The sequence below is a fragment of the Pelophylax lessonae genome, assembly GCF_965119305.1.
Source record: "Pelophylax lessonae genome assembly, chromosome: 4".
Taxonomy (NCBI): domain Eukaryota; kingdom Metazoa; phylum Chordata; class Amphibia; order Anura; family Ranidae; genus Pelophylax; species Pelophylax lessonae.
This window is the reverse complement of record NC_138771.1, coordinates 300,585,235-300,611,413: the sequence shown is the minus strand read 5'-3', so window position 1 is coordinate 300,611,413 and position 26,179 is coordinate 300,585,235. Positions and strand designations below refer to the sequence as shown.

Here is a 26,179-nt window from a genome sequence, read left to right as displayed (position 1 = left end):
TCATAGATCCCAGGAGGTAATTCTGCTTAGTTTTTGTTCCTCCCCCAAGAATTCGGAGGAGGAAAGGTTTAGCTTTATGGATGCGAGAAGATGTCTTCTGCGTTATTTACAGGTTTTAGTAATTATAGGAAATCTCAGCTGTTGATTTCCTTTAGTGGCCCTAAGAAAGGGACCAAGGCCTCCAGAGGCTCAATTTCCAGATGGGTCAGAGAAGCTATTTTTTCAACTTACAAGTCTTCAGGTCAGCCTCCTCCTACTAGGGTTTGGGCTCATTCTGCAAGATCTTTGGCCGCATCATGGGCAGAAAAAGCAGGAGCATCGTGGGGAGAAATATCTAAGGCTGTTGTCTGGTCCTCTTCTCATGCATTACCGAGTCCAGATGCTCTCCAGCCAGGACCTCTCCTTTTGAAGGAAAGTTTTACAGGCTGTTGTCCCTCCCGAAGGTATAGAATCTTGCCTATCCTCTCAAGTAGCTGTCCGGGAAGATGAAGGGGGAACACCCCGGTTAGACTTACTGGTAACAGTATTTCCGTGAATCTTCCAGGACAGTGTCTAGATTCCCACCCTATTCTTTTATACACTGTTCTCCTGATTTACTTTGGTGGTGGTGATTTGAGAGTGCTTCTGGTATTCCTCTGCCTGGTAAACATTGGTGGAGGTTTACTTGATCTTCATAACAAATGAGGGTCAGAGGAAAGGGAGGGCCTTTTGAATTATGTCTGATTTGTGGTTCCTGTAGAGCAGGGGTGGGGAACCTTTTTTCTGCAGAGGGCCATTTGGGTATTTTTAAAATCATCCGGGGGCCGTACAAAATTATCAACTTAAAAATGTGCCTGTTATATTTGGTCAAACATTTAATTAACTCACCCCTAATGTGATGGCTGCAACTGCTTCTCTTTGGTGAGGTGTGTGATGTTAGCTGGTATTGATGATGTTGCTACTGGCAACTGGTTTTCCAGGTTTACCCCCCTTAATGCAGAGTGATTAGTGCCCCCATCAATGCAGAGTGATGAGTGCCCCCATCAATGCAGAGTGATTAGTGCCCCAATCAATACAGAGTGATTAGTGCCCCAATCAATGCAGAGTAATTAGCGCCCCCCTTAATGCAGAGTTACTAGTGCCCCCATCAATGCAGAGTGATTAGTGACCCCATCAATGCTGAGTGATTAGTGCCCCCATCAATGCAGAGTGATTAGTGCCTCCTTTAATGCAGAGTGATTAGTGCCCCCATCAATGCAGAGTGATTAGTGCCCCAATCAATGCAGAGTGATTAGTGCCCCAATCAATGCAGAGTGATTAGTGCCCCAATCAATGCAGAATGATTAGTGACCCAATCAATGCAGAATGATTAGTGCCCCAATCAATGCAGAGTGATTAGTGCCCCCATCAATGCACAGTGATTAGTGCCCCCTTAATGCAGAGGGATTAGTGCCCCCTTAATGCAGAGGGATTAGTGCCCCCATCAATGCACAGTGATTAGTGCCCTCCATCAATGCAGAGTGATTAGTGCCCTCCATCAATGCAGAGTGATTAGTGCCCCAATCAATGCAGAGTGATTAGCGCCCTCCATCAATGCAGAATGATTAGTGCCCCCATCAATGCAGCGTGATTAGCGCCCCCATCAATGCAGAGTGATTAGTTCCCCCATCAATGCAGAGCGCATGGGGATTAGAGCGCCTCCTGATTACACACAGAGCAGGGTTCTTCTTCTTACCCGGCACGGGCGCTCTCATACAAAGTCACGCCTCCTGGACCGACTCCTATGATAGACGTCACCACTGTGCTGTCTATCATAGGTAGGAGGCGTGACTTTGTATGACAGCGGCCGCGCCGGGTAAGCAGAGGAACCCGCTCTGTGTGTAATCAGGAGGCGCTCCCCCTCTATTCCTCCGGAGGCAGCCCAATGGCAGGGCCAGATCAGATGGCTTCGGGGGCTGCATACGGCCCGCGGGCCATAGGTCCCCCACCCCTGCTGTAGAGGGTGGAGCCAATCATCTCTCAAGTAGCTGCCCTGGATGATTCATGGAAATACTGTTACCGGTCAGTTTAACAGAGGTTTTCTGAATCAAATCCATGTATAGTTCAGCCACGTGGAGCAGATCACTGAGGAAGCAGTTAGCCTACTGCAGTGTCAGTTATAAAAATCTCCAAGTCTCAGCAGAATGATTTACAAAAGTTATTTTGAGAAGCAAACACCTGTGTGCCATGTCTAGGATTGAAGTTGAAGCTGCACTTTTTTTTTTTTATGAGAATTTGACAACGTGGGAGTGGAAGGTGTGATGACAGGTTAACAGACATGCGTACACCTTCCTCCACCTGACCTCACACATCCTGTAGCAGCAGATCCACACAACTCTCCTGAGTGGAAGTAAGTTTGGGTCTACCTTGTGGTTCTGATTACTGCTGGGACATCAAATAGTCTCTATTACTACCATGTAACCTCCATTATATGAGCCATCACGCCTATGTGCTCTGGGGATCAAGCTCTGCATGGTCGTCTATAGAGATCTATAAGGATAGTTTGATCATTAATCAATACTACGAATCAGATGTCATGACATCGTGTCTAGGAATCAGATGTCATCCAACCACGTCTATTTAACTCTCCTTCATTCCAACTTCCATAGAGAATGTTTATTTGCAGCGAATTGCTGAATTCACAATCACGGGTGTATAATAGCACACCACCTAGGGTGCAGGAATGACCCCCTCCCATCCCCCTTAGTAGCCTGGACCCCAGTAGGCAGAGAGTTAATCCCCTTCCCCCTTAGATATCATCACGTGCCGCGTAGTCTTGCTCTGGTTGGCCGGTGGTGCGGTGACGTGTGATCTGTGTGTTTGTACGGCTGAAGAGACCCCTGTGCTTCCATAGTGTGTACGGAATCCTCGGCGAGAGAACTCAGGGGGTCTCAGACTCCACACTGTAGACAGAAGGACCATGGAGGCTCAGGACCCCGGCAGGTAAGCCCGCATATTGGAGTGGGGAGGCGCTGTGCGTCTTCTTGGGGTATTTAATAGCGGCCTACAGGGAGGGAGCAGTGCGCATGCGTAGAACACCGGCCATTGTGTGTTATGGAGGGAAGAAGTAGAGGGATGGAAGGCAGCTGTTCCATTCATTCCCTTATAGCTGTTCTGATCAGAGACATTGTACAGCTTCTATACGATTATATATGTAAGGACACGGTGTACGGGGCTGGGATTGTCATTTACCATGTAGCTGGCTCTGACCTATTCCATGATGTAGCTGGGTACAGATCTCCCTGCATTGTTATGTCAGTCGGGTTAGTACTGTTAGCCTATGGCAGGACAGTGTGGGGGTCAGCAGCAGGGGCCCCTGTGTGTTTAGTGTAAACAGCTGTTGTCCTGTATTCTCAGATCACTTCCTCTGTACTGAGAAGTGCAGGCCCCACATACAGGACAGGAGGACTGCTATCTCCCACCAAAATAATTATAACCTCATCCCTTTAAAACTGAACACATATGAATTACACATGGATCTGAGGCTAATTTATTGCAGATAAGGCCGCCTTCACATCAGATCAGCCTGCCAGTTTTTAGGCGGACCCGATCGGATGCTCTATGTAAGTGTTTCTCAACTCCGGTCCTCAGGCCACACTAACAGGCCAGATTTTAAGTATTACCTTAGGGAGATGCAGACTAGAATACTGCAATCACTGAGCAGCAAATGATATCACCTGTGATGGATTTCAGTTATCTTGCAAACCTGGCCTGTTAGTGTGCCCTGAGGACCGGAGTTGAGAAACACTGCTCTATGTACCTCTATGGAGCGGCGGGTGTCAGCGGAGACATGTCCACTGACACCCGATGCAATCTGATCCTGTCTCTGAAATCCAGACAGATAGAAACCCTATGTTCCATCCGTCTGGAGGATCGGATGAAAACAGTCGGTCTGTTTTCATCCGATCTCCCATAGAGGAGAGCGGCGCTCTGACAGGTCTGTCTCTGCAATGTAAGCAGAGATGGAGCTGTCACCCCCCTGCTCAGCGGGAATCGGCGGATCGATCCCCGCTGAGCAAAAAGGAGTCCGCCAGGTGGAAAGCCCACGTGAAAGGACCCTAAGGCACCACGTGAGTTTAATTACAATTCTAATCGGTCACAGAACCTGTATAATTACGTGTTCAGTTTTAAAGGGATAAGGTGGCAACCTTAACCCTAATCAGTGTTCATCAACTTAAAAGATATAGGGGGTCCCACACCTAATATGTAATGCACATGTCAGAGGGCTGTCCAGGAGAAAATGATTGAATGAAAGGAAATGTGACTGGGGACATGCCACATGAGTCTATGGGAGATCACTGCCATTACCCCCTCCCTTTATAAATAAGGGCTCCCACTAATGGCTCAAACACACACAGAGGTTGATTTACTAAGTGCCGGTTCACACTAACGTGTTATACGGAGATCGCATGTAATTCGGAGCGCACTGCTCCTAATTACATGCGATCTGATGTGCGGATGCGAGTTCAGCCATACACTTGGCTGAATTCGTTCTGTATCCGCACCAAACACGCACATGAGGCTTTTTTTGAGCCGCAGTAGAATTGGATCGCACAGTGGTTCACACTTCTGAGATCGGATTCTGTGCGTATTTGCAGATCGCACTGCGATATGCGATCGTAACTGGGGGTGTCATTAACTTTTAATTGGCACCCCCTGGGTATCACATATGGCAGTGTGAACTGCCAGATGTGCGGATGCGATGCGGGAACACGCTGCATATTCACAGCGTTGCCGCATCGCAGAAGTGTGAACCGGCGCTAAAACTGGAGAGGGTAAAATCTGGTGCAGCTGTGCATGGTAGCCAATCAGCTTTCAACTTCAACTTGTTTAATTAAGCTTTGACAGAACAAAAAACTGTAAGCTGTTCGGTTTGTATGCAGAGCTGCACCAGATTTTACACTCTCCAGTTTTAGTAAACCAACCCCTATGGGCGATTAGGGCTGCGCATGAACCCCCCCGCGCTGCCGCCACCTACTCAGGCGATAAGGGCTGCGCATGAACCCCCCCAACCTCGGGTGATTATGGCTGCGCATGAACCCCCCTCACCACAGGTGATTACGGCTGCGCATGAACCCCCCTCGCCACGGGTGATTACGGCTGCGCATGAACCCCCCTCGCCACGGGTGATTACGGCTGCGCATGAACCCCCCTCGCCACGGGTGATTACGGCTGCGCATGAACCCCCCTCGCCACGGGTGATTAGGGCTGCGCATGAACCCCCCTCGCCACGGGTGATTAGGGCTGCGCATGAACCCCCCTCGCCAGGGGTGATTAGGGCTGCGCATGAACCCCCCTCGCCACGGGTGATTAGGGCTGCGCATGAACCCCCCTCGCCACGGGTGATTAGGGCTGCGCATGAACCCCCCTCGCCACGGGTGATTAGGGCTGCGCATGAACTCCCCTCGCCACGGGTGATTAGGGCTGCGCATGAACTCCCCTCGCCACGGGTGATTAGGGCTGCGCATGAACTCCCCTCGCCACGGGTGATTAGGGCTGCGCATGAACTCCCCTCGCCACGGGTGATTAGGGCTGCGCATGAACTCCCCTCGCCACGGGTGATTAGGGCTGCGCATGAACTCCCCTCGCCACGGGTGATTAGGGCTGCGCATGAACTCCCCTCGCCACGGGTGATTAGGGCTGCGCATGAACTCCCCTCGCCACGGGTGATTAGGGCTGCGCATGAACTCCCCTCGCCACGGGTGATTAGGGCTGCGCATGAACTCCCCTCGCCACGGGTGATTAGGGCTGCGCATGAACTCCCCTCGCCACGGGTGATTAGGGCTGCGCATGAACTCCCCTCGCCACGGGTGATTAGGGCTGCGCATGAACTCCCCTCGCCACGGGTGATTAGGGCTGCGCATGAACTCCCCTCGCCACGGGTGATTAGGGCTGCGCATGAACCCCCCTCGCCACGGGTGATTAGGGCTGCGCATGAACCCCCCTCGCCACGGGTGATTAGGGCTGCGCATGAACCCCCCTCGCCACGGGTGATTAGGGCTGCGCATGAACCACCCTCGCCACGGGTGATTAGGGCTGCGCATGAACCACCCTCGCCACGGGTGATTAGGGCTGCGCATGAACCCCCCTCGCCACGGGTGATTAGGGCTGCGCATGAACTCCCCTCGCCACGGGTGATTAGGGCTGCGCATGAACCACCCTCGCCACGGGTGATTAGGGCTGCGCATGAACCACCCTCGCCACGGGTGATTAGGGCTGCGCATGAACCCCCCTCGCCACGGGTGATTAGGGCTGCGCATGAACTCCCCTCGCCACGGGTGATTAGGGCTGCGCATGAACCACCCTCGCCACGGGTGATTAGGGCTGCGCATGAACCACCCTCGCCACGGCCCACGGGTGATTAGGGCTGCACATGAACCCTCCGCCACGGGTGATTAGGGCTGCACATCGCCCAGATCATTGTATTTTGGTGGCGGGTATGACCGATCCATCAGCTGCAGCTCATTGCATTTGCAATGATTATCTGCAGTTAAGGACAGTTGTGAACTCCTGGATATGAACTGACCCCTCCAAGGGCAAAGGTCCATCCTTAAAGCAGAACTAAAGGCGCTTAATTAACCTCCTCTCTAGCGGTTCAGATCCATCACTGGCACCGGCATCTTCTCCCCGGGTGCCAGTCTTTGGGCATCTCCATTGGCTGACACGGGACCACGTAACTCCTGTGCATGTGCAGGAGTCAGTCATTCCAGCACAAAGGGACCTTACCAGAAGTGTAAGCTGAGCTGTACAGTTTGCATGCCTCAGAAGATGGTGATCAGGCAGGAAGGTATATTTCGCAGAAGAGATTGTGCATGTCTCTTCTGCAATAATGGCTTTCCTGCTTGCAGTCTTTCAGTAGATGCAGTAGATGTCAGTTTTTTAGGCGGATCTGATCGGATCCTCCATGCAGCTCTATGGGGCAGCGGGTGTCAGCGGAGGTCACCTCCGCTGACACCCGCTGCCATCCGCATCCGATCCTGTGCTGAAATCTGGACGGATGGAAACCCTATTTTTCCATCCGTTCAGTAATCGGAGCGGAGCGGATCTGATGAGAGCGGACAAGCGGTCCGCTCTCATCCGATCCCCCATAGAGGGCAGCGGGTGCTGAGACACCTCCCTCTCCGCTCTGCAAGCGGAGACGGAGCTGTCATCCGCCCGGCTCAGCGGGGATCGCGGATCGATCCCCGCTGAGCAACACGGATCCGCCTGCGGAGGCGGACTGTGTGAAAGAAGCCTTAGTCTAGATTCACATTATTGTGGGTTCGGAAAGTTTCCAAAATCACATACGTTTCCATCCCGCAGGCAAACGCAGCTGAAGCGCGGGGATACTATTACCCCTTAATGGCACCCCCACGCATTGGCAAATGTGGCGTGTTTTCACACATGCCAAACTGCATGGTGCTGCAGTACTATGTGGATTAATGCTGTGTGATTTCTTATAAAAAAAGGTCAGGAACTTTTTCCCCCGCATTTCTGTGGGTAGGGCAGCCCATTTAAAAGAATGGGCTGCCTACATGCAGAACACAGGTCGCAGTATTATTATTATACAGGATTTATATAGCGCCAACAGTTTGCGCAGCGCTTAACAAAATGAAGGCAGACATTAGTTACAATACAATTTGGAACAAAAGGAATCAGAGGGCCCTGCTCGTTAGAGCTTACAATCTAATGTCTATAGATGGCTTAAACAGGATTCCTGTCTGTGGCTAATTGGAAACACTTAATCATACTTGCCATAGAAATACACAGAGCTGAGAGGTGTTTGGCAATAATTGCCCTTGTGTGCATGAGCCATAAAGACTGTTGCAGTCCTCCAAATGCCACACAAGTACTATTGGGCTGCCTATATTTTCACACAAGATTCTAATATTAAAATTAATAAATAATAGACCACTAAATGTCTCATTCAACTTTTTTCTTCTTAGACCTTGCAGATTGTATAAGAAGAACCACGTGTACAGAAAACTTTTGCCAAGCTTTTAAAGCCAAAAAGTAATTGTCAGTCTGGGGACGTTTAACATAGATTTATTAGGAGTGCGGGTTGTCACTTTAAACAAATTGTTAGCAGGTGTTCAAATAGTGCTGAAGTCTCCTAGCAGCTTGTTTAAGTCTGGTTTACGCTGATACGATCCAAAATTCATAGATTCGCATGTCATCTGAAAATACATTGTTTTCTTTTAAGGCCATTCACATCGGTGCAATTTTGATCCAGTTAAAAAAAAAAAAAAAGGGTCCTGCGCGAGTTGGGTGCAGTGCAAATTTAATCTCCAGCTATTGTCCAGTCCCCTCAAAAATTGCATTAATTTCCCACCTGTCACAACAGAAATCGCACTGTGAAGTCTCATCATATTCCCACCGTATCAGTGTGAATCTGGACTTAGTGATAGTATTTTTAGCCACTTCTCCTTAGGTGGCTGTCATATGACGTCCTGCACTTTAAGTGGTTAAATCTGAATAATGCCTGAAGATATTATTTGTTTTTTCCAGCAGGCGATTCCAGGCAGCGGGCGGGGATCGTGGACACCACCTCCCCCTCCCCTCCTGCCTCCCTTCGGTGGTTCTACCAGCTCGCCTGTGCGATCAGAGAGCCAGAAAGTGAATCAGTCAGATGGTCCCTGACCATCTCCTTGACCTGCCTGAGGCCGAGAGCGATGTCATGATGTCACTTCCGGCGCCAGCAGATGTAAACACTGCTGGCTTCTTTTGTAGCTGGAGAGCCCAAGATCGCTTTTTTTTTTTCAACTCAGGCTTTTTAGCTTAGAGGAGAGATTTGGGGACTTGTAGACCCCAGATCTCTCTGTAAAGAGGACCTGTCATGCCCTCTTTCTATTACAAGGGATGTTTTACATTCCTTGTAATCGGAATAAAAGTTATAATAAAAACATTTAAAAAAATTAAAGGGAAAGTATAAAAATAAAATAAACAATAAAAACATAAAAGAAGCGCCCCTGCGTGTTCACACACAAAAGTGAATGCATACTTAGGTCGCACCCGCAGATGTAAACGGTGTTCAAACCGCACGAGAGGTATTGCCGCAAAAGTTAGAGCGAGAGCAATTATTCCAGCACAGGACCTCCTCCTGTAACTCTAAACTGGTAATCTGTAAAAATGTAAAAAGCGTAGCCTTTGGAGATTTTTAAGTACTCTAATTTTGGCGCCATTCCACGAGTGCGCAATTTTAAAGCGTGACACGTTGGGTATATGACCGCCATTTTATGCTCTACGGCAGGGATCCACAAACTACAGCCCTCCAGCTGTTGTGGAACTACACATCCCATGAGGCATTGTAAAACTCTGACATTCACACACATGACTTGGCATGATGGGAATTGTAGTTCCTGAACAACTGGAGGGCCATAGTTTGAAGACGCCTGCTCTACATTCTCTGCTAAAAAAAACATATATAAAGTTTGGGAGTTCTGATTGATTTTCTAGCAAAAAAATTATGATTTTTTTTACATGTGGGAGAGAAGTGCCCTAATTGGCTCGGGCTGGAAGTGGTTGAGGGGCCACTCCAGTTTAATGTGTGTTGTATTAAGGCAATCCATTCCTAAAAAATGGTTGTCTGATGCACCACAATGGACCTAAATAAGGACCTGCAGTATTTTTTGTATCACATAGTGAGTTACTGCATCTTGCAATATGTTGCAACAAATGTGCATTGGGAGGGTGTAATGGGGTGCCATGGCACTGCAGTGCATCAACACATGTAACAATGCATTCGTGTATGAGCCCTAAGATCTGTGTTTTAATGTCCTCAAGCCAGAGATCAATTAAAAGGCTTCAACCAAGGTGTTCACAACTTGCTGAAAGCTGCACACACTACTCTTAAGCTGGCCGGCCGTACATTATACAATTTTCTTATTCAAGTTCCTTTAGATTTATCTTTGAATTATGTAGTGCATTAAGTGTTTAGGTATGACCACGTATTCTATGTTCTTTATATTTATATGGTTTTGGTAAATCTAAAGGAAAATTTGTATAATGCATGAGCAACCTTATACAAGCTGAAGCTCATGTGAACAAGGCCGTCGTAAAATTATTTCTATTAATTTTAATTTCCTGCTCTGTTGCCAGATGGTTTTGTAAGGTTATTCTGCGGGTTTAAAAACCTCTACTGATTTCAGAAATTGTGCAAGGAAATCATCCTTGCGTCTCAATAGTCCAAATATAGCATACAGCTGTAACATTACCAATGCATCATTTTTTTTTTTTTCAGTTATTACTCCTTCCAGCAAGGTCAGGCGTTTTATGGTTACCCATACCATCAAATGATGAGCGCTTCAGCAAATATTGAACTAGGTAACGAGCAAAGGACTCTGCACACCCTCACAGATGTCCCACCCCACGAGCTGCAGGCATTTTCTGGCATGCTAGGTAACGAGAATCAAATGTTTCATAATATGAATGGTGTACTCGGTCCAGAGCCTGTGAAAATGCAAGCGACAGAAGCCCCAGAGCCTCCACAGGAAACACAAGGTAAAACTTTATCTGGTACACCTAAAGCATATATTAGTTCAATTGATTATTTTAAACTATGGCTGAACATTTTCTGAAAAATATTGGGAAGACACATAGCATGGGTCTTATACAATTCCCAAGTGGGATTTTTTTTTTTTTTGCAGCATGAGAAACATTAAAGTGATACTAAAGTCAAATTTTTAACCAAAAAAAACATGTTATACTTAGTTGCTCTGTGAAGTTGTTTTGCACAGAGCAACTCCTGTCCTCCTCTTCTCCGGGTCCCTCTTTGGCACTCCTAGCCCCTCCTTCCTATTGAGTGCCCCCACGGCAAGCCGCTTTTGAGACACTTAGAGCCACACAATCGATCCGCAGATCCACGCTGAGCAGGCGGATGACTGCTCCGTCTCCGCTCTGTGTGCGGAGAGGGAGCGGTCAGATCCCTGCTGCCCTCTATGGGGGAATCTGATAAGAACGCACCGCCTGTCTGTTCTCATCCGATCCGCTGGACGGATGGAAAATGGGGTTTCCATCCGTCCGGATTTCACGGACCGGATCGGAATGGGATAGCAGCGGGTGCTTGCTTTGTTCTTGCATTGGGACTGCATTAGGCAACACTGCTGGGGTGAATGAGCCCTAAACATTTGCTTGCTCGCTCGCTTGGGCAAACAAGAGTCAGCTAAAATGCTGTATACAGCTGCAAGCCAGCAATCACCTAGTGGCCTTTATTTTAGGTAGTGATGTGATCGGCTTTAAAAAAAAAATGTGAATAGAAATTGGGGAGCTGCCATTGCTGAACTATATTTAAAACTGGGGCTGTCATTGTCAGCCTTCTCTTACTGTTTGGTTTGTCACTGTCTAGGAAGAGGAATCTACATCAGAAGTGCTGGGACACCTGGTATGCACACACCTGTCCTGAGTCTGCAGAAATAGCTCTACTGTTTATTTTTGTAAACCAGCCCAATTTTCACCCCATGCAGCATCACTCCCATACCAGGCTTTTGAATTTAAATCTGCACATCAGACATAAAGATAGAACACGCTCAGATACAAAGAACTCTTTTACATGGTAACACACACTCTCACATACTGTACACTGCACTCACAAAATAACACACATTAGATGCTCTGACAGACATGCACTCCCTTTAAGGGCCAGTTCACATCAAAGAAAAGCAGTCCAGATGCATTCCAGATGCTTTTTTTTGCATGCACGAGTTTGATGCTTTCCAGTGTGTTTTAATGCAGTCCTGTGCATTTTCTCAACCTTAAATAAGAACATGTGTGCTCCAGCGCGTTTTTTGATGCATGTTACATAGCCAGGTTGAAAAAAGACGCAAGTCCATCTGGCTCAACCAATAAAAAAAAAAAACAGTAAAGAAAACCCAACCATACAATCCCATATACATAATCCTATACCCGCAGTTGATCCAGAGGAAGGTGAATAAACCCCAGCAAAGCATGATCCAATTTGCTACAGCAGGGGAAAAAAAATTTCTTCCTGATCCCCCAAGAGGCAATCGGATATTCCCTGGATCATCTTTACCTATAAATATTAGTATCCATTTATATTATGTACACCCAGGAAAGAATCCAGGCCTTTTTTAAAAGCAATCTAGAGAGTTAGCCAGAACCACCTCTGGAGGGAGTCTATTCCACATTTTCACAGCTCTTACGGTGAAGAAACCTTTCCGTATTTGGAGACGAAATCTGTTTTCCTCTAGACGTAAAGAGTGCCCCTTGTCCTCTGTGTTGACCTTAAAGTGAATAACTTAACACCAAGTTCACTATATGGACCCCTATGTATTTATACATGTTGATCATATCCCCCCTTAATTTCCTCTTCTCAAGAGAGAATAAATTCAGTTTCTCTAATCTTTTCACATAGCTGAGCTCCTCCATGCCTCTTTCAGTTTGGTTTTCCTTCATTGCACTTTCTCCAGTTCCTGATATCCTTTTTAAGAACTGGTGCCCTAAACTGAACTGCATATTGCAGATGAGGTCTTGCTAAGATTTGTACAGGGGGCAAAATGATCTCTCTCTCTCTCTCTCTCTCTCTGGAGTCCATGACTCTGTTAATACAAGAAAGGACTTTGCTTGCTTTGGAAACCGCAGCTTGGCATTGTATGCTATTATTAAGCTTAGAATCTACCGGAACACCCAGATCCTTCTCCGCTATGGATTCCCCCAGTTCTACTCCCCTTAGTATGTATTCTGCATGCATATTCTTAGCCCCCAAGTGCATAACTTTACATTTTATCAACATTAAACCTCATTTGCCACCTTGTTGCCCAATTAAACAGTGCATTGAGGTTGTAAGTTGGAGACATCCTTTAAGGAAGTTATTCCACTGCAAAGCTTGGTGTCATCTGCAAAGACACCTATATCATTTATAAAGATATTAAAAGGATTTATAAAGATATTAAAAAGTAAGGGTCCCAACACAGAACCTTGGGGTACACCACTGATAATGTTAGACCATTCAGAGTAAGAATCATTAACCACTACTCTCTGAATTTATCTTTTAGCCAATTTTCTATCCATTTACAAACTGCTCTTTCCAAGCCTGTAGACTTTACCTTACACATTAGCCGTGTGTGGGGAACTGTGTCAAATGCTTTTTTTGCAAAATCCAAGTATATTACGTCCACAGCCACCACTCTGTCTTAAGGTTTTACTTACCACCTCATAGTTTTACCATGTTCCAGTGCAGGAAAAATGCAGCAGGTTCTACTTTTTTTCTAGAAGTGGAACACACTGGAACTGACCACACTGGTGTGAACTATGCCATTGAAAACCATATAACCTACTATATGGATTTTTGATTCAGACAAAATACACTGGACTACATGTGGTTTAAACTGGCCCTAAGGGTACTTACACAAACATTCATGATCACAACTTTTTAGGGCCAGTTTACACCACAAAAAATGTCATCTGCATGTGTTTTTGGATGCATCCAGATGGTTTTTTTTTTCCTCCTCCTCCCCCTTTTTTTTGGTTAATTTCAATTGCAAAATTTTTATTTTTTATCAAGACAATGCTTCTGGGGTCTTTTTCCTGCCAGGTCACTTCCTGTTTATCCCTTGGATAGGTTATGGCCATTGCACTGCTGAGACTGCATGCGTGTAAGGGATGGCGTTATTGGGCACATTCACTGTTGATGGAGCCTAACAGCATTCAGATACATACATACATACATACATACATCTTGTCCAGATATGACCAGAAGAGGATTATGGGAGTTAAATTAACTTTTTCTTCCTTTTCCTGTCACTGTACTTGGGTCTGATGCTTTTTTTTTTTAATGCATTCCAGTACAGTTCTGTGTTTGGAAAAGAGCAACATGTTGTTCGTTCTTTTTTTTTTTTTTTTTTCCTGGAACTGGCTGCACTGGTGTGAACTATGTCACTGGAACCCATGTAACATACTGTACTTTCCATGTGTTTTTGATGCAGGAAACAAAAAGCACTGCATGTTGTGCGAACGGGTACCTACATGCGTTTTCTGTGACTTTCCTCTGTAGTCATTACTGATTGAAAAAAAAAAAACTATTTGAGAAACATTAATAGAGTTTATTAAGGCATGAACTAGAGCTTAGTTATGTAGCATTAGGCTGTATATTCTGCAATATCGACATTTTTGGTAAACTCATTCATTGAATCCAAGCTCTGCAAACTGAGATAACCTGCACTAAATTGATGCAGTCCTTATATTTAAAGAGCACTTGTCCTTTCAGATCAATCAAGGCAGCGCCTGTTAGCGGGCATCCACTCACCTGCTGCCGCAATGTCCCTCCCCTTGTTGTGTCACTGCCACTTTACCAGCCATCCTATTAAAGTGATTGGGACTGTCTGTTAGTCAACAACTGGTCAGAGGAGGAGTCGCTGCAGGACAGAGATGACAGTTGCTCTTTAAAAATTATGACTTGAATCCAAGCCTTTTTACTAGTGATTTAAATCGACTTGATTTAAATCCAATCCACCCTCGAATGAAATAGTTTTATTTTTTTTGTCTTTGCTGAACAAAACAGGTGGTTTGCTTAGTAGTATGTACATGTATATCGGGCAGTATACAAAATACATTCAAGTGTGCGTCTAGTCAAAACTTTCTAGATGCTCTCTCTTCCTGTCCTGCTAATCATTGTCATCAGTATTAAAAGTGAAGGTAATCTAAAAATGTACAGTTGTCCCAGGAACAGAAGTTGAGGGGCGTTTTGCAACCATAAAGTTAGACCAGGATGTTTGTATAAAGGTTGTTTAGCTATATGTAGTATATATGTCTCTGTGTCTTATTCAGAAGGTGCAACAAAGGGTAAGAGGAAAAGGGGTAAAGCTCCAGCTGAACCTAAACCAAAGAAGCAACCTGCAAAGAGTGCCAAGACCCCGAAATCAGCAGGAAAACAAGAGAAAATCACGGACACTTTCAAAGTGAAAAGGAAAGTGGACCGATTCAACGGGGTATCTGAAGCTGAAATTTTGGCAAAAACTTTGCCAGATATTCTTACATTTAACTTGGACATAGTTATTGTAAGTAAACAATAGTCTGAAGTTTTACAGCTTTCTGTGGGTTGTTTACAATGCAGCCATGTTATATTTTATACTTTTCAAATCTCCTCTTCAGATTGGAATAAATCCAGGTCTTATGGCAGCCTACAAGGGCCATCATTACCCAGGTCCTGGAAACCATTTCTGTAAGTCATCTGCTGCATGTTTTCCTTCTTTGATCTGTGTTGTGTGAGCAAATTTCTACTTCCTACCAGTCACCCAGACCTGGATAGTCATTACTAGGCTCCATGTGTACCACACCCCAAATTGGGATATTCACTGCACCAGCTTTTGTTATTTATAATAATCAGTACATTTGTTCATCAACCTTGACCGGAACCAGTCCCCAGCTGAACAAATACATTGGTATGAGTATATTGTACAGAAGTTTGCCCTAGTACAGTGATGGTGAACCTTGGCACCCCAGATGTTTTGGAACTACATTTCCCATGATGCTCATTTTCTCTGCAGTGTACTTGAGCATCATGGGAAATGTAGTTCTAAAACATCTGGGGTGCCAAGGTTCGCCATCGCTGCAGTAGTAGTATATTAAGTAATGTGTTTTTTTTCTCTTACATTATCCTTTTATTACATTAAATAATATTACAATGTTATTTTAATTTTTAAATTTGCTTGTTAGGTATTGTCCCTTCTTGTTTGCTAGCTTTATATCCCCATTGTAGTTTTCCCTGGTGTACAAATTTGATAGGAAAAATATTTTACCGAAGTGTACGCAGCAGATATTAATTGCTATAAATCCCTTTGCAATGCTGGGGACATTGGACCTATTAAATAAAATCTGGAAAATTCAATAATTGGTATACCAGTTAATTGTGTAAAACACATTACTAGCCTGGAAACTTTTGGCTTTGTTGCAGTAATGTTAGTTGTGGGTATAGAATTTTAAAGTGATTGTAAACCCTCACCTTGTAAAACAACCCATTATTATTTTTTTTTTATTATTTTTTTTTTATTGCAAAATTGAGGCATATAGGTACAAAACCTAGCCTTTGGGCATTCCCCGGCTAATACATAAAGCGTAGAACTAATAATAACACCTCCTATTGTAGAACCCCCCAAAAAAAGGGGGAAAGAAACCACACACCTTCCATACCCCTCGCTCTGTCATTCTCTTTTAAAATCACTTCTAGGGTAATTAATGCAATGCAATTAATGTAATGCAAGTCCCTGCAGAGGAAAACATTTATTCATATCATAAACTAAACCTTATCAGGGGGGAATGAATTCAGTCTGTGGACTCCTGATCATCTGTTGTACACTCCAAATCTGTCCACAAGCGCCAGACCTTTTAAAATTTCCTAGGGCAACCCTGGGACAAATGGATAGCTTCATATAGGGGTACAACCTTATTGATTTAAACGCTTCCAGAATGGCAGATTAGGGGCAGTGTCTGATTTCCACTTGAGCACTATCGCCTTCCTGGCATAAAATAATAGGAGACCTAAGAGAGTACGCATTGCCCTACTAACAGCCAGAGAGTCAACTAACCCCAGGAGGCAAACACCAACTTTTACAGGGGCCTGTATAGTAGTTAGGGTAGATATAAACTGGGTCACTTCCTGCCAGTAGCTACTAATCTGAGGGCACTCCCAAAAGATATGAGCAAATCCAGCAGGGTCACTAGAGCATCTCCAACAGCAAGAATAGGAATTAGGGTATACAGTATATGATGTAGTCGTTGTGAAGTAAAATAAATTCTGTGCACTATTTTAAATTGGATCAGCCGGTCTTTAGTCGATATTAGTGCTTGAAATGGGCTGTCCCAGAGATCTTCCCAGTCTTCATTGTCCCAAGTCCTGCCCCTTTGAACACCACGCAGTTAGCAGGGCATCTAGTCCCACGTGAACGGAGGGAAGTAGTGACTTGTAGATCACAGAAAGTGTTTTTTTGAGTGTCATCCTGGAGGAAAACCTCCAAATCGTCCTGCTACAAACTAAACGAGGACCCAAATTGCGCTGCAGAGGCATGTTGGAGTTGCAGGACAATCCATTCATTTTAAAATAGAAATGAAAGGCAAAACATTTGGTTTAGATTTAAAAACCTAAATAACCTTTTCCCCCTTTTTTATAAGCAATCACATTCCCTCTGTTCTCAGCTGCATAAGAGCTGGGGGAGGATAAACTGTAGCATGGTGAACTTCCCAGTGAATGGCTGTGCAGGGGGGTGGGGGGTTCTCCGGACAAGTCTGATCATTGGAGGAGTTTCCAGCACAACCTCAAAACTGACCATTGTGTGTTCTCCTGCTTAGAGTGGTCAGTTTTTAATAGGAAAGCAGAGCGGCTTGCAGGAACTTTAGTGATTTCACACAAAGGAAGCAATACAAAGAGAACAGGATTCTTTCGTACAAGTACATGGTACAGCAGGCGCATATCAGAAATATGAAATGTTGGGTATACACAGTCTTTAAAGGGAACCTGTGTTGAAATAAATGTACAGTTGGTCCTTGCTGATCTTCCTTTTTTTTTTTTTTTTTTTTAATGCTAGTTAGCTGTCGATTTTATGCTTATCCTTTCATTTCAATACTTAGACTCACTGTGTGGGATAAATATGCAGTTCTGACTTCACTTTCTGAATGTTCGTTCTGGGATAGTTGATCAGAAGTATTGAGGGCAGAAATGGCCAGGCAACTAAACTTTTCCATAAATGTCTTTTTTATCCCTAATCCACCTGTGTGAATTTATAAAATGTATTGGTTTATGTCAATGGTCATGGACAAGTAAGTCACCATTCCTTGAAATCATAGTAATTCCTAAGCGTTCTTTCCAGGGAAATGTCTGTTCCTATCAGGGCTCAGTGACAAGCAGTTGAACCACCTTGATGACCTTGCACTTCCAGAGCAATATGGCATTGGCTTCACTAACATGGTGGAGAGAACCACTCCAGGGAGCAAGGACCTCTCTAGGTAAGAAGAGTCAGAATATAGATGGATGGTTTAAGGGAACCTCCTGTCTAACATTGCAGATATACAAGGATTGTTAAGCCTAAAGTATTGTATAGGAATGCTCATAGTTTTGTAACCCACCTACCAATATTGTGCTGCAAAGCTGCTTATTATAAAGCTGGCCATACATTATGAATTCACCCTTCCAGGCTAAACCGTTAAAATGAGGGAATCTCCCTTGCCGGCTATTGTATTCTGACAGATGGCACCCAAGGCTGTTAGAATAACTGGTTCACCCAGCCATGCTAAACATTACGAATGAGGGAATATTCCCTGCCAGTTATTGTATTTTGTCATCCGGTACCCACTGCTTTCAGAATACCCAAACAATACCTGCATCTGATTGACATTCTGATTGACATTCTATCGGTCGAGCATGTTCTGTCCAGTTCCTTCAATTTGCATATAAAAGTATGTTGGAGGGAGGAATGGGGGGGGGGGGTGCCGACAGGGCAGTTAAGGATAGTGGCAACACTTTTTAGAGCTTCTGCACCTTTTGCTGCCCCTTGAACACTTTTTAACCAGCAGTCATTCAGTGGTCACATCCACCCTTGGCTTTCACTCCCTGTAAATCTGCATCTCCCATCAATCTCCCATCCATCACCACCTACAGAGCAGAAACACCTGCGCCAAGCCTGATGATCTTCAGCTGGAGTGCAGGTACCCAATATAAAGGTATAAAAAGAGATTTACTAAAACTGGTGCAGCTGTACATAGTAACCAATCAGCTTCTAACTTCAGCTTGTTTAATTAAAGAATACGTTCACCTTTACAAAAAAATAATAAATGCACATAGAGAGCCCTGGTAGTTTTTTGGGAACTACAAGTTGTCAGCCACAAAGGCTGTTGGTACATGTAGTTTGATTCACAGGGATTTGTGAATCAATGATGCAGCTGTGTGGGTGTAACATGTTCAAAAAGTTTTCTTATATCCTTTTGAGCTTTGACAATAAAACCTAGAAGCTGATTGGTTACTACTATGCACAGCTGCACCAGATTCTGTGTGCATCAGTTTTAGTAAGAAATGTGTGCAAGCGGGGTTGTGAACGGCGCTACCGTGTTAAAAGCATAAATACATTTGGTGAGTAAATGTCATAAATAGTGGTATAAAAATCATAAGGAATATATGCAAAATATATATATATATAAAATTAAAAGTGCTGAATGTGCTGTTTTTAATAAGGTATAACTTATAAAGTGCACATGTGACTCATGTTTTTTCAAAAAACAGTTTTAGTGAGAGTACATACTCTGTGCCTTTTTAAAAATGCAAATAAAGTGCAGAGTGCTGATGTAGAAAAAAAGACACAAAACTAAAGACAAGACAGTGATTTTTTTATTTTTCATTAAAGGAGTGACCTGTTTAAAAAACAGGTTTAAAGTGATTGTGCACAATAAAGAAATCTAAAACCTCTGTGCTTTGGTGAACAAAAGTGAAAAGATAGATTTAAAAGCCATTCAATGCAAGCAATTTGCGGGTAAATCGGAAGAAATCTGGGTTGCAGATACCTGCGTGGCCGCTAGGTGTCGTTCCCTATATACAACCTGGTGAGTCTTTTCTATAGTGGATATCGTCTAGGGGCTCCTTCACTCCCTCTGATTTCCCAAAGTGTGGTCCTCAAAGAAAAATACAGAGAGGGGAACCCCCTGGTACCATATCGCAAACGTGTATAGAAAAAACGTATAGTAACTCACAGGGAAGAATCAGGCTGTCCTTGATCAGTGGTGGTGTACACCGGAAAGCTTCCGCGTTCCACGGCTCTGGCTCCGGAAATGACGTAATGACGTCGAAGACTCCGCCCTACCGGTTTCGTCGATAGACGTCTACTTGGAGGACCACACTTCGGGAAATCAGAGGGAGTGAAGGAGCCCCTAGACGATATCCACTATAGAGAAGACTCACCAGGTTGTATATAGGGTGCGACACCTAGCGGCCACGCAGGTATCTGCAACCCAGATTTCTTCTGATTTACCCGCAAATTGCTTGCATTGAATGGCTTTTAAATCTATCTTTTCACTTTTGTTCACCAAAGCACAGAGGTTTTAGATTTCTTTATTGTGCACAATCACTTTAAACCTGTTTTTTAAACAGGTCACTCCTTTAATGAAAAATAAAAAATCACCGTCTTGTCTTTAGTTTTGTGTCTTTTTTTCTACATCAGCACTCTGCACTTTATTTGCATTTTTAAAGGCACAGAGTATGTACTCTCACTAAAACTGTTTTTTGAAAAACCATGAGTCACATGTGCACTTTATAAGTTATACCTTATTAAAAACAGCACATTCAGCACCTTTAATTTTATATATATATTTTGCAAATATTCCTTATGATTTTTAAACCACTATTTATGACATTTACTCACCAAATGTATTTATGCTTTTAACACGGTAGCGCCGTTCACAACCCCGCTTGCACACATTTCATTCTTTAACCCTTTTGGGTTTGGTTGTTGGCAGCTTACACCGTGATCTTTCAACCTACACTCACTGCATATTCCATAGCGCTGGTCACCTTAGTTTTTATTATTATCAGTTTTAGTAAATCTTCCCCATAGTGTTTTCTCAGACCAGTTTCTTCTGGCTTTGGGGTGCTGCAAGGTTTCAGCATTAGGCCCCTCCGTTGGACGGAGTCCGTTTTTCTCTGCGGGGGATCGATCCGCCGATTCCCGCTGAGCAGGAGGATGACAGCTGTGTCTCCGCGCTGTGTGCGGAGACACAGCTGTCAGTTCCCCATGCATCTCTATGGGGGAAATCAGATGGGAACGGACCGTCGGTCCGTTCTCATCTGATCCCATCCGATCCACTGGACGGATGGAAAATAGGGTTTCCATCCGTCCAGATTTGACGGATCGGATGTCAGCGGACATGTCTCCGCTGACATCCGATGCCCCATAGGGATGCATGGGAGGACCATTCAGATCCGCCCAAAAAATGGACAGGTGGATCTGAACGGTCCGCCTGTGTGAAAGAGCCCCAAGTCTGAAACCTTGCAGAAGCTTCTATTGCTATATGGTGTTACCATGCAACAGAGTAGGAGTTGGGCTAGTGCTAGCCGTAATTTAGAAGTCAGGTTAAAGCCTAGTAAATGCGCGCAAAAACACTGACAGCTCAGGTCAAGGCCACTGTACAAACAATCCGATGTTAGTACAGCAATGTCCCCCTGCTGTGCTTTTGTGTTCTGAGAAGGGACGGCCCCCACCAGAAGGCTCTGGTCAGCGCTGTCAGTCATTGGCTTAGAGTGCTGATCGGAAGCAGGTCAGCAGACCTTTTTCAGTCATGCTCCTTCAGTCGGACCAGCTGCGGTATACACCGGCCGATTGTCAGCTGGTTACTATTGAACTGGCCGGTGTCAGCCGACGTTCGGCCCGTGTGTACTAGGCGTAAGGGTTGGAGTGGGTTCGGTATGAAGCGCTTGCTTTTGATTCAGTTGGGACTTATTCTGATCTACACACATTACAGTCTGATTATGTAATGCCAGGGCCTAAAAAAAAAAAAAAATCAGTTTATTTTTACCTAAAGTGATACTAAAGCTAAACACGTTCCTTTGCATTAAGTTAAAAAAACATTTTATATTGCTCGTCCCCCCCCCTTCACTATGTGAAGGGGAAAGTGGAGGAGAAGAGGTCCAGCGCTGTGCTCGGCTGCATCTCTACTCTTCTCTCTCTTCCACCTCACACAGGGACTCAACAGCAGCAAGAGCCAAAGCAGTCCAGAGGAATTGGGGGGCAGGGCTAAGCCCCGCTGTGTGTGTCAATGGACACACAGCTTGGGAGCAAATGGGCACCAAGCCAATAAATGTTGGCGGGGATCTGTAAAGAGGTTTGGGGCTGCTTTATGCAATACTTTTGCACAAAGGTAAGTATACCATGTTTGTTATTGTAATAAAAAAAAAAATAAAATAAAATAAAAAATTCACACGGTGTACCTGCTAGTAGATCTAAAAGATTATGTTGAATTGTAACGTAGCTAGATTTTAGAAGTAGAACAAAAATTTATCACATCCGTTTTCACTATATCCGAATATCACTTCTCTCTCCTTTCCAGCAAAGAATTTCGGGAAGGTGGAAGAATCCTTCTACAGAAGCTTCAGAAGTATAAACCCCGTATCGCTGCCTTCAACGGAAAATGTGAGAGAGGACCCGATTCCTTTTACTTTTGATGTCCTATTGTAATTGTAGCATGCCTGAAGAATTGTCTTTTCTTTGCAGGTATATACGAAATTTTCAGTAAAGAAGTATTTGGTGTCAAGATTAAAAAGTTTGAATTTGGAATCCAGCCACACAGAGTTCCTGATACAGAAACAGTCAGTATTTTGCCTTCATAATCCAATTACAAGCTTTACCAACAAAACCTTCTTCATGCAGCTTTTGTATTCTAAAATGTGAATGTTCCAGAACTCACTTGTGAACAATGCCAAAAAAGTGAGGATGCTTTCAAAAATAATGCTATGAATGAATAGTTTTCAATTTAAAGTGGTAGTATCACGATTTTTTTAACTTTTAGCTACAGGTAAGCCTATGATGAGGCTTACCTGTAGGTACAATTAATATCTCCTAAACCGGCACGGTTTAGGAGATATTAGCAGTGCATGCAGCCGCCGCTCGCACGAGCTCTGAAGGTCCGGCGGACCTTCAGCTTCCCTTGCCGGCAGCTTGCCGGAAAATCGCTCCCGCGCGCTTGCGCGGGAGTGACGTCATCGCGTCTCCGGCCAATCACAGCGCCGGAGCCGCCGAACCCGGAAGAGATGCCATGGGATCATGTCAGCGCCCGCAGCGGTGTCCGGGGGTCCGTGACGGGGCTTCGTTCTAAGGTAAGTAATTCATAATGAGCCTAGTATGTGATGAATACTAGCTCATTATGCCTTTGTCTTGCAGGGTTTTTTTTTTTTTTTTTCCTGGGTTTACAATCGCTTTAAGACTTGCAAAGTGCATAAACAGAATATTTGGTGTGTCCATCCTTGGCTTGGATTCTCCCAGGTACTTGCATGCAGTTAAATGTTGCAGGCATATGGTCCAGTGCCTGGTTAAAGAGTTAAGCCAAAAAAGTCCTCACATGGCCAGTTAGTGGTTATATCTTGAAGCTTTCTGGTGATCAAATAATTATCTATCTATCCCACCCATACATTTTGTTTGGGCTGACAGTGCACCCTAACACGTAGAAAAAAAGGGACCTGACTTTTTTAACAGTGTGTCACAACATGTGGCATGTGTGTTGCTGCGCAGGTGCTCTTCCCACTACTGTAAAAGTGTGTTGGGTTCAAGGGAGGACTGACAACTCATGGGCCTCTGGGCAAAAGGAGATCATGGGGCCCCCTGTGCTCCTGCACACGCTCAAACCACAACCACACAAAGTGAATACACTGGAACCCATCTTTTGTGGCTCTCACTGGAGTAGGAGATGTCAGCTTTTGGCTGCTGCAGTTTAGCCACAAAAATCGATTTCTGTCATTTCCCACACCTGCTTTGCTTGCTGATCACTTGCTTAATGCACACACGATTCCCCCCTGTTGGGGGGGGGGGGGGGACTGCACCAGGGGCCCCTGTAAAAAGAGAGAGAAGTAATGCGGCTTGCTTAGCGTGCCATGTTGAACAGTGGGTGAGGTCAAGTTGCGTTAAGGGGAGGGAGGGGCTTATGGGGCATAGCTAAACAAAACCTAGGCTTACCTGTATAATGTGCTTTGATTGCTGTACCACAAGCAAGATTCCCATAGACACACACAAACCTCAGAACATTCAGGAAAAAAAATGATTGACTTTACAGAAAAATCTCTATAGAACAAGGACTGTCTCTATATACAGTATAACAGAAACTGTCTCTATATACCAAGGGCTATCTCTACCGAACAAGGACTGTCTCTGCGGAATAAGGTCTGCCTCTATATAACAAGGACCATCTTCACAGAACAATAGCTGGCTCCATATAACAAGGACCATATCTATATAACAAGAATTGTCCCTCTATAACAAGGACTGTCTTTATTTATAACAGGGACTGTCTTTAAGATGGTCTGTCTATAACCTGGACTGTCTCTATATATCAGGGACTATCCTAATCAAATAGGGATTAGAACTATGATATATGTACTTAGTAGGGGGACAGAAGACAATAAAAGAAGGGCAGAGGTTTTTTTTTTTTTTTATAAAACGGGGACTGACCCTATTAATTGGGGACCTGGATGATGTCATACAAAGTAGTTGTCCCATGTCCCAGTGTAGTGCACATACAGGCAGTAGACATGTATAAACACACACTGACAGGTGACACCCCCCCCCCCCCCGAGGACTCTTTTTATGGTCCCCTCACAGCTGATTATGATCATTCCAGCACGACCACGGAACATTCCAGGTGGGCAGGTTGGGGTTGGGGAGAGGGGAGGTGAAGAAAGTGAGAAGGAAGGAAGCACACTATATACACAATGCTGGGTTCATAGACTTATCCATCCATCAGACAGCTCCATAGACACATTGCACTTGTTCCCCTATTCCTCCCTCTGACAATCTAATGTGCTCTCTATGGAGAGGGCGGATGCTGGCAGTTCCCTCCTTCTGAATCCAGACACTCACTGTTCCCGGGACATTGCTGGTGCCGGCTGCACCAGGGGACATAAATCCCATGCAGTAAAGGGTCAGGTGCCCAGAGTAGCAAGCCCCTGGGAGGTGAATTAGCAGAGAATGTAGCCTGGTTCTTTGGAATGCCAAGAATGGGGCCACTTACTAACCCTGGGCCCTTGGGCAGTGCCAGAGTGGTCAGTCCACCCCGGGTAGGGTTCGTGCATTCACTCCTAGATAGGGAGAACTGTTTATGAGTGAAGGGATTAAGTGACATTTGTCATCCTTGAAAATAAAAAATGCATTTGTAGAACTCAATAGGAGGGGGATTTTTCAATTATTTTTTTTTTTACAGATTTGCTATGTTATGCCTTCTTCAAGTGCCAGATGTGCACAGTTTCCCCGTGCTCAGGACAAGGTACATCACTACATCAAGTTAAAGGATTTAAGAGACCATCTAAAGGGCATAGAGGTGGCCAGAGAGGTTCAAGAAGTGCAGTATTCATTTAACTTGCAGTTGGCTCAGGGTAGGTTGCTGCTTTTTTTTTTTTTTTTTCCTCATTCATTTCCTCCTTTTTTAGAATTTTGTAAGTGCCTGATCTCTTCACCTGGACTGTGTAACATCCACATTTTAGGCATTGATTATTAATAGAGCTGTCTAGGTGGAGCAGTATCAACAGATTAGTGTCTTCTCTACGTTTCCTCCCATTGCATTGTTTACTAAAGTACTTGTCTATGTTATTATAGGTTGTAATATATGTTCTAATTGATGTGAAATGTATCTTGTAGTTTTGAGCATATGTGCTTTTTTTTTTCCTCTCCTGTACAGAGGATGCAAAGAAGCAGGCTGTGAAGGAAGAGAAGTATGATCCTGGCTATGATGAAGCTGCTGGTGGGAATTCCAATGAGCAGATGCCTAATGGAGACAGCGGATCATGCAACTTGCCTAACTTGGAAGGTAAGTGCTCTGGTGGTGTTTTTGCTTTACTTCGAGGCTAGTATGCATGTGTTTTGGAGAAGTTTTTTGCATTTCCAATGCAGTACATCGTCATGTATGGAGGAGTAAAACCAAAGCACAGACTGATATCACATTAAGCTTAAAGTAAAACCTATCAAGGAATGTCTCTTATTTGCTACCTATTGATCTGTAAAATTTTTAAAGACATTTTACCAAAATGTGTGCAAAAAAAAAATACCTGTCAATCATGTCAGAAATTCAGCGCTATCCTGTGTCTTCTGAACACTTTCGGTATTCTCTCAAGGAGTCTAAGTAAGCCTGGTACACACAGGAGAAAAAAAAGCACGGGAGGAGCCACTGTACTAACTATGCGATGTTAGTACAGCAATTTCCCTCACTGAGCTATTGTGTTCTGACAGGGGAATGGCCCCCCAACAGAACAAGCCATTGGCTGAGAGCACTGATCGGATGCCGATTGGCAGACCTTTTTCGGTCATGCCTCTTGACAGAGGCCGGCTGAATGGAACAGCCTGACTGAAGCCGGCTTCTGTCGGACCGGCTGCTGTACACACGGGCCACATGTCGGACAGTTTCTATTAAACTGGCAGATGCCGTCCGATATTCGGCCTGTGTGTACGGCCCTTAAGTCCTTCTTATCTTGTACCAGATAATAGTGTCTGTTTTT

At 44.7% G+C, this 26,179-nt stretch overlaps 1 protein-coding gene across 2 annotated transcripts in view; it reads left to right on the top strand.

Annotated features, from left to right (window-relative positions):
• The first annotated feature begins 2,312 nt into the window (after nucleotides 1-2,312).
• The window catches only part of TDG (thymine DNA glycosylase), a 31,778-nt gene continuing 7,911 nt past the window's right edge, over nucleotides 2,313-26,179 (top strand). The window contains exons 1-9 of one of the 2 annotated variants that reach the window (XM_082253117.1): nucleotides 2,313-2,368; nucleotides 10,238-10,497; nucleotides 14,779-15,008; nucleotides 15,103-15,172; nucleotides 17,814-17,949; nucleotides 22,033-22,115; nucleotides 22,197-22,291; nucleotides 24,892-25,063; nucleotides 25,366-25,494. In XM_082253117.1, the coding sequence (XP_082109243.1) occupies nucleotides 10,290-10,497; nucleotides 14,779-15,008; nucleotides 15,103-15,172; nucleotides 17,814-17,949; nucleotides 22,033-22,115; nucleotides 22,197-22,291; nucleotides 24,892-25,063; nucleotides 25,366-25,494 (1,123 nt within the window). In that variant the 5' untranslated portion in view covers nucleotides 2,313-2,368; nucleotides 10,238-10,289. Of the gene's footprint in view, nucleotides 2,369-2,814; nucleotides 2,962-10,237; nucleotides 10,498-14,778; nucleotides 15,009-15,102; nucleotides 15,173-17,813; nucleotides 17,950-22,032; nucleotides 22,116-22,196; nucleotides 22,292-24,891; nucleotides 25,064-25,365; nucleotides 25,495-26,179 lie in introns of those variants that run through there. The other variant, XM_082253116.1, reaches the window with a different exon arrangement.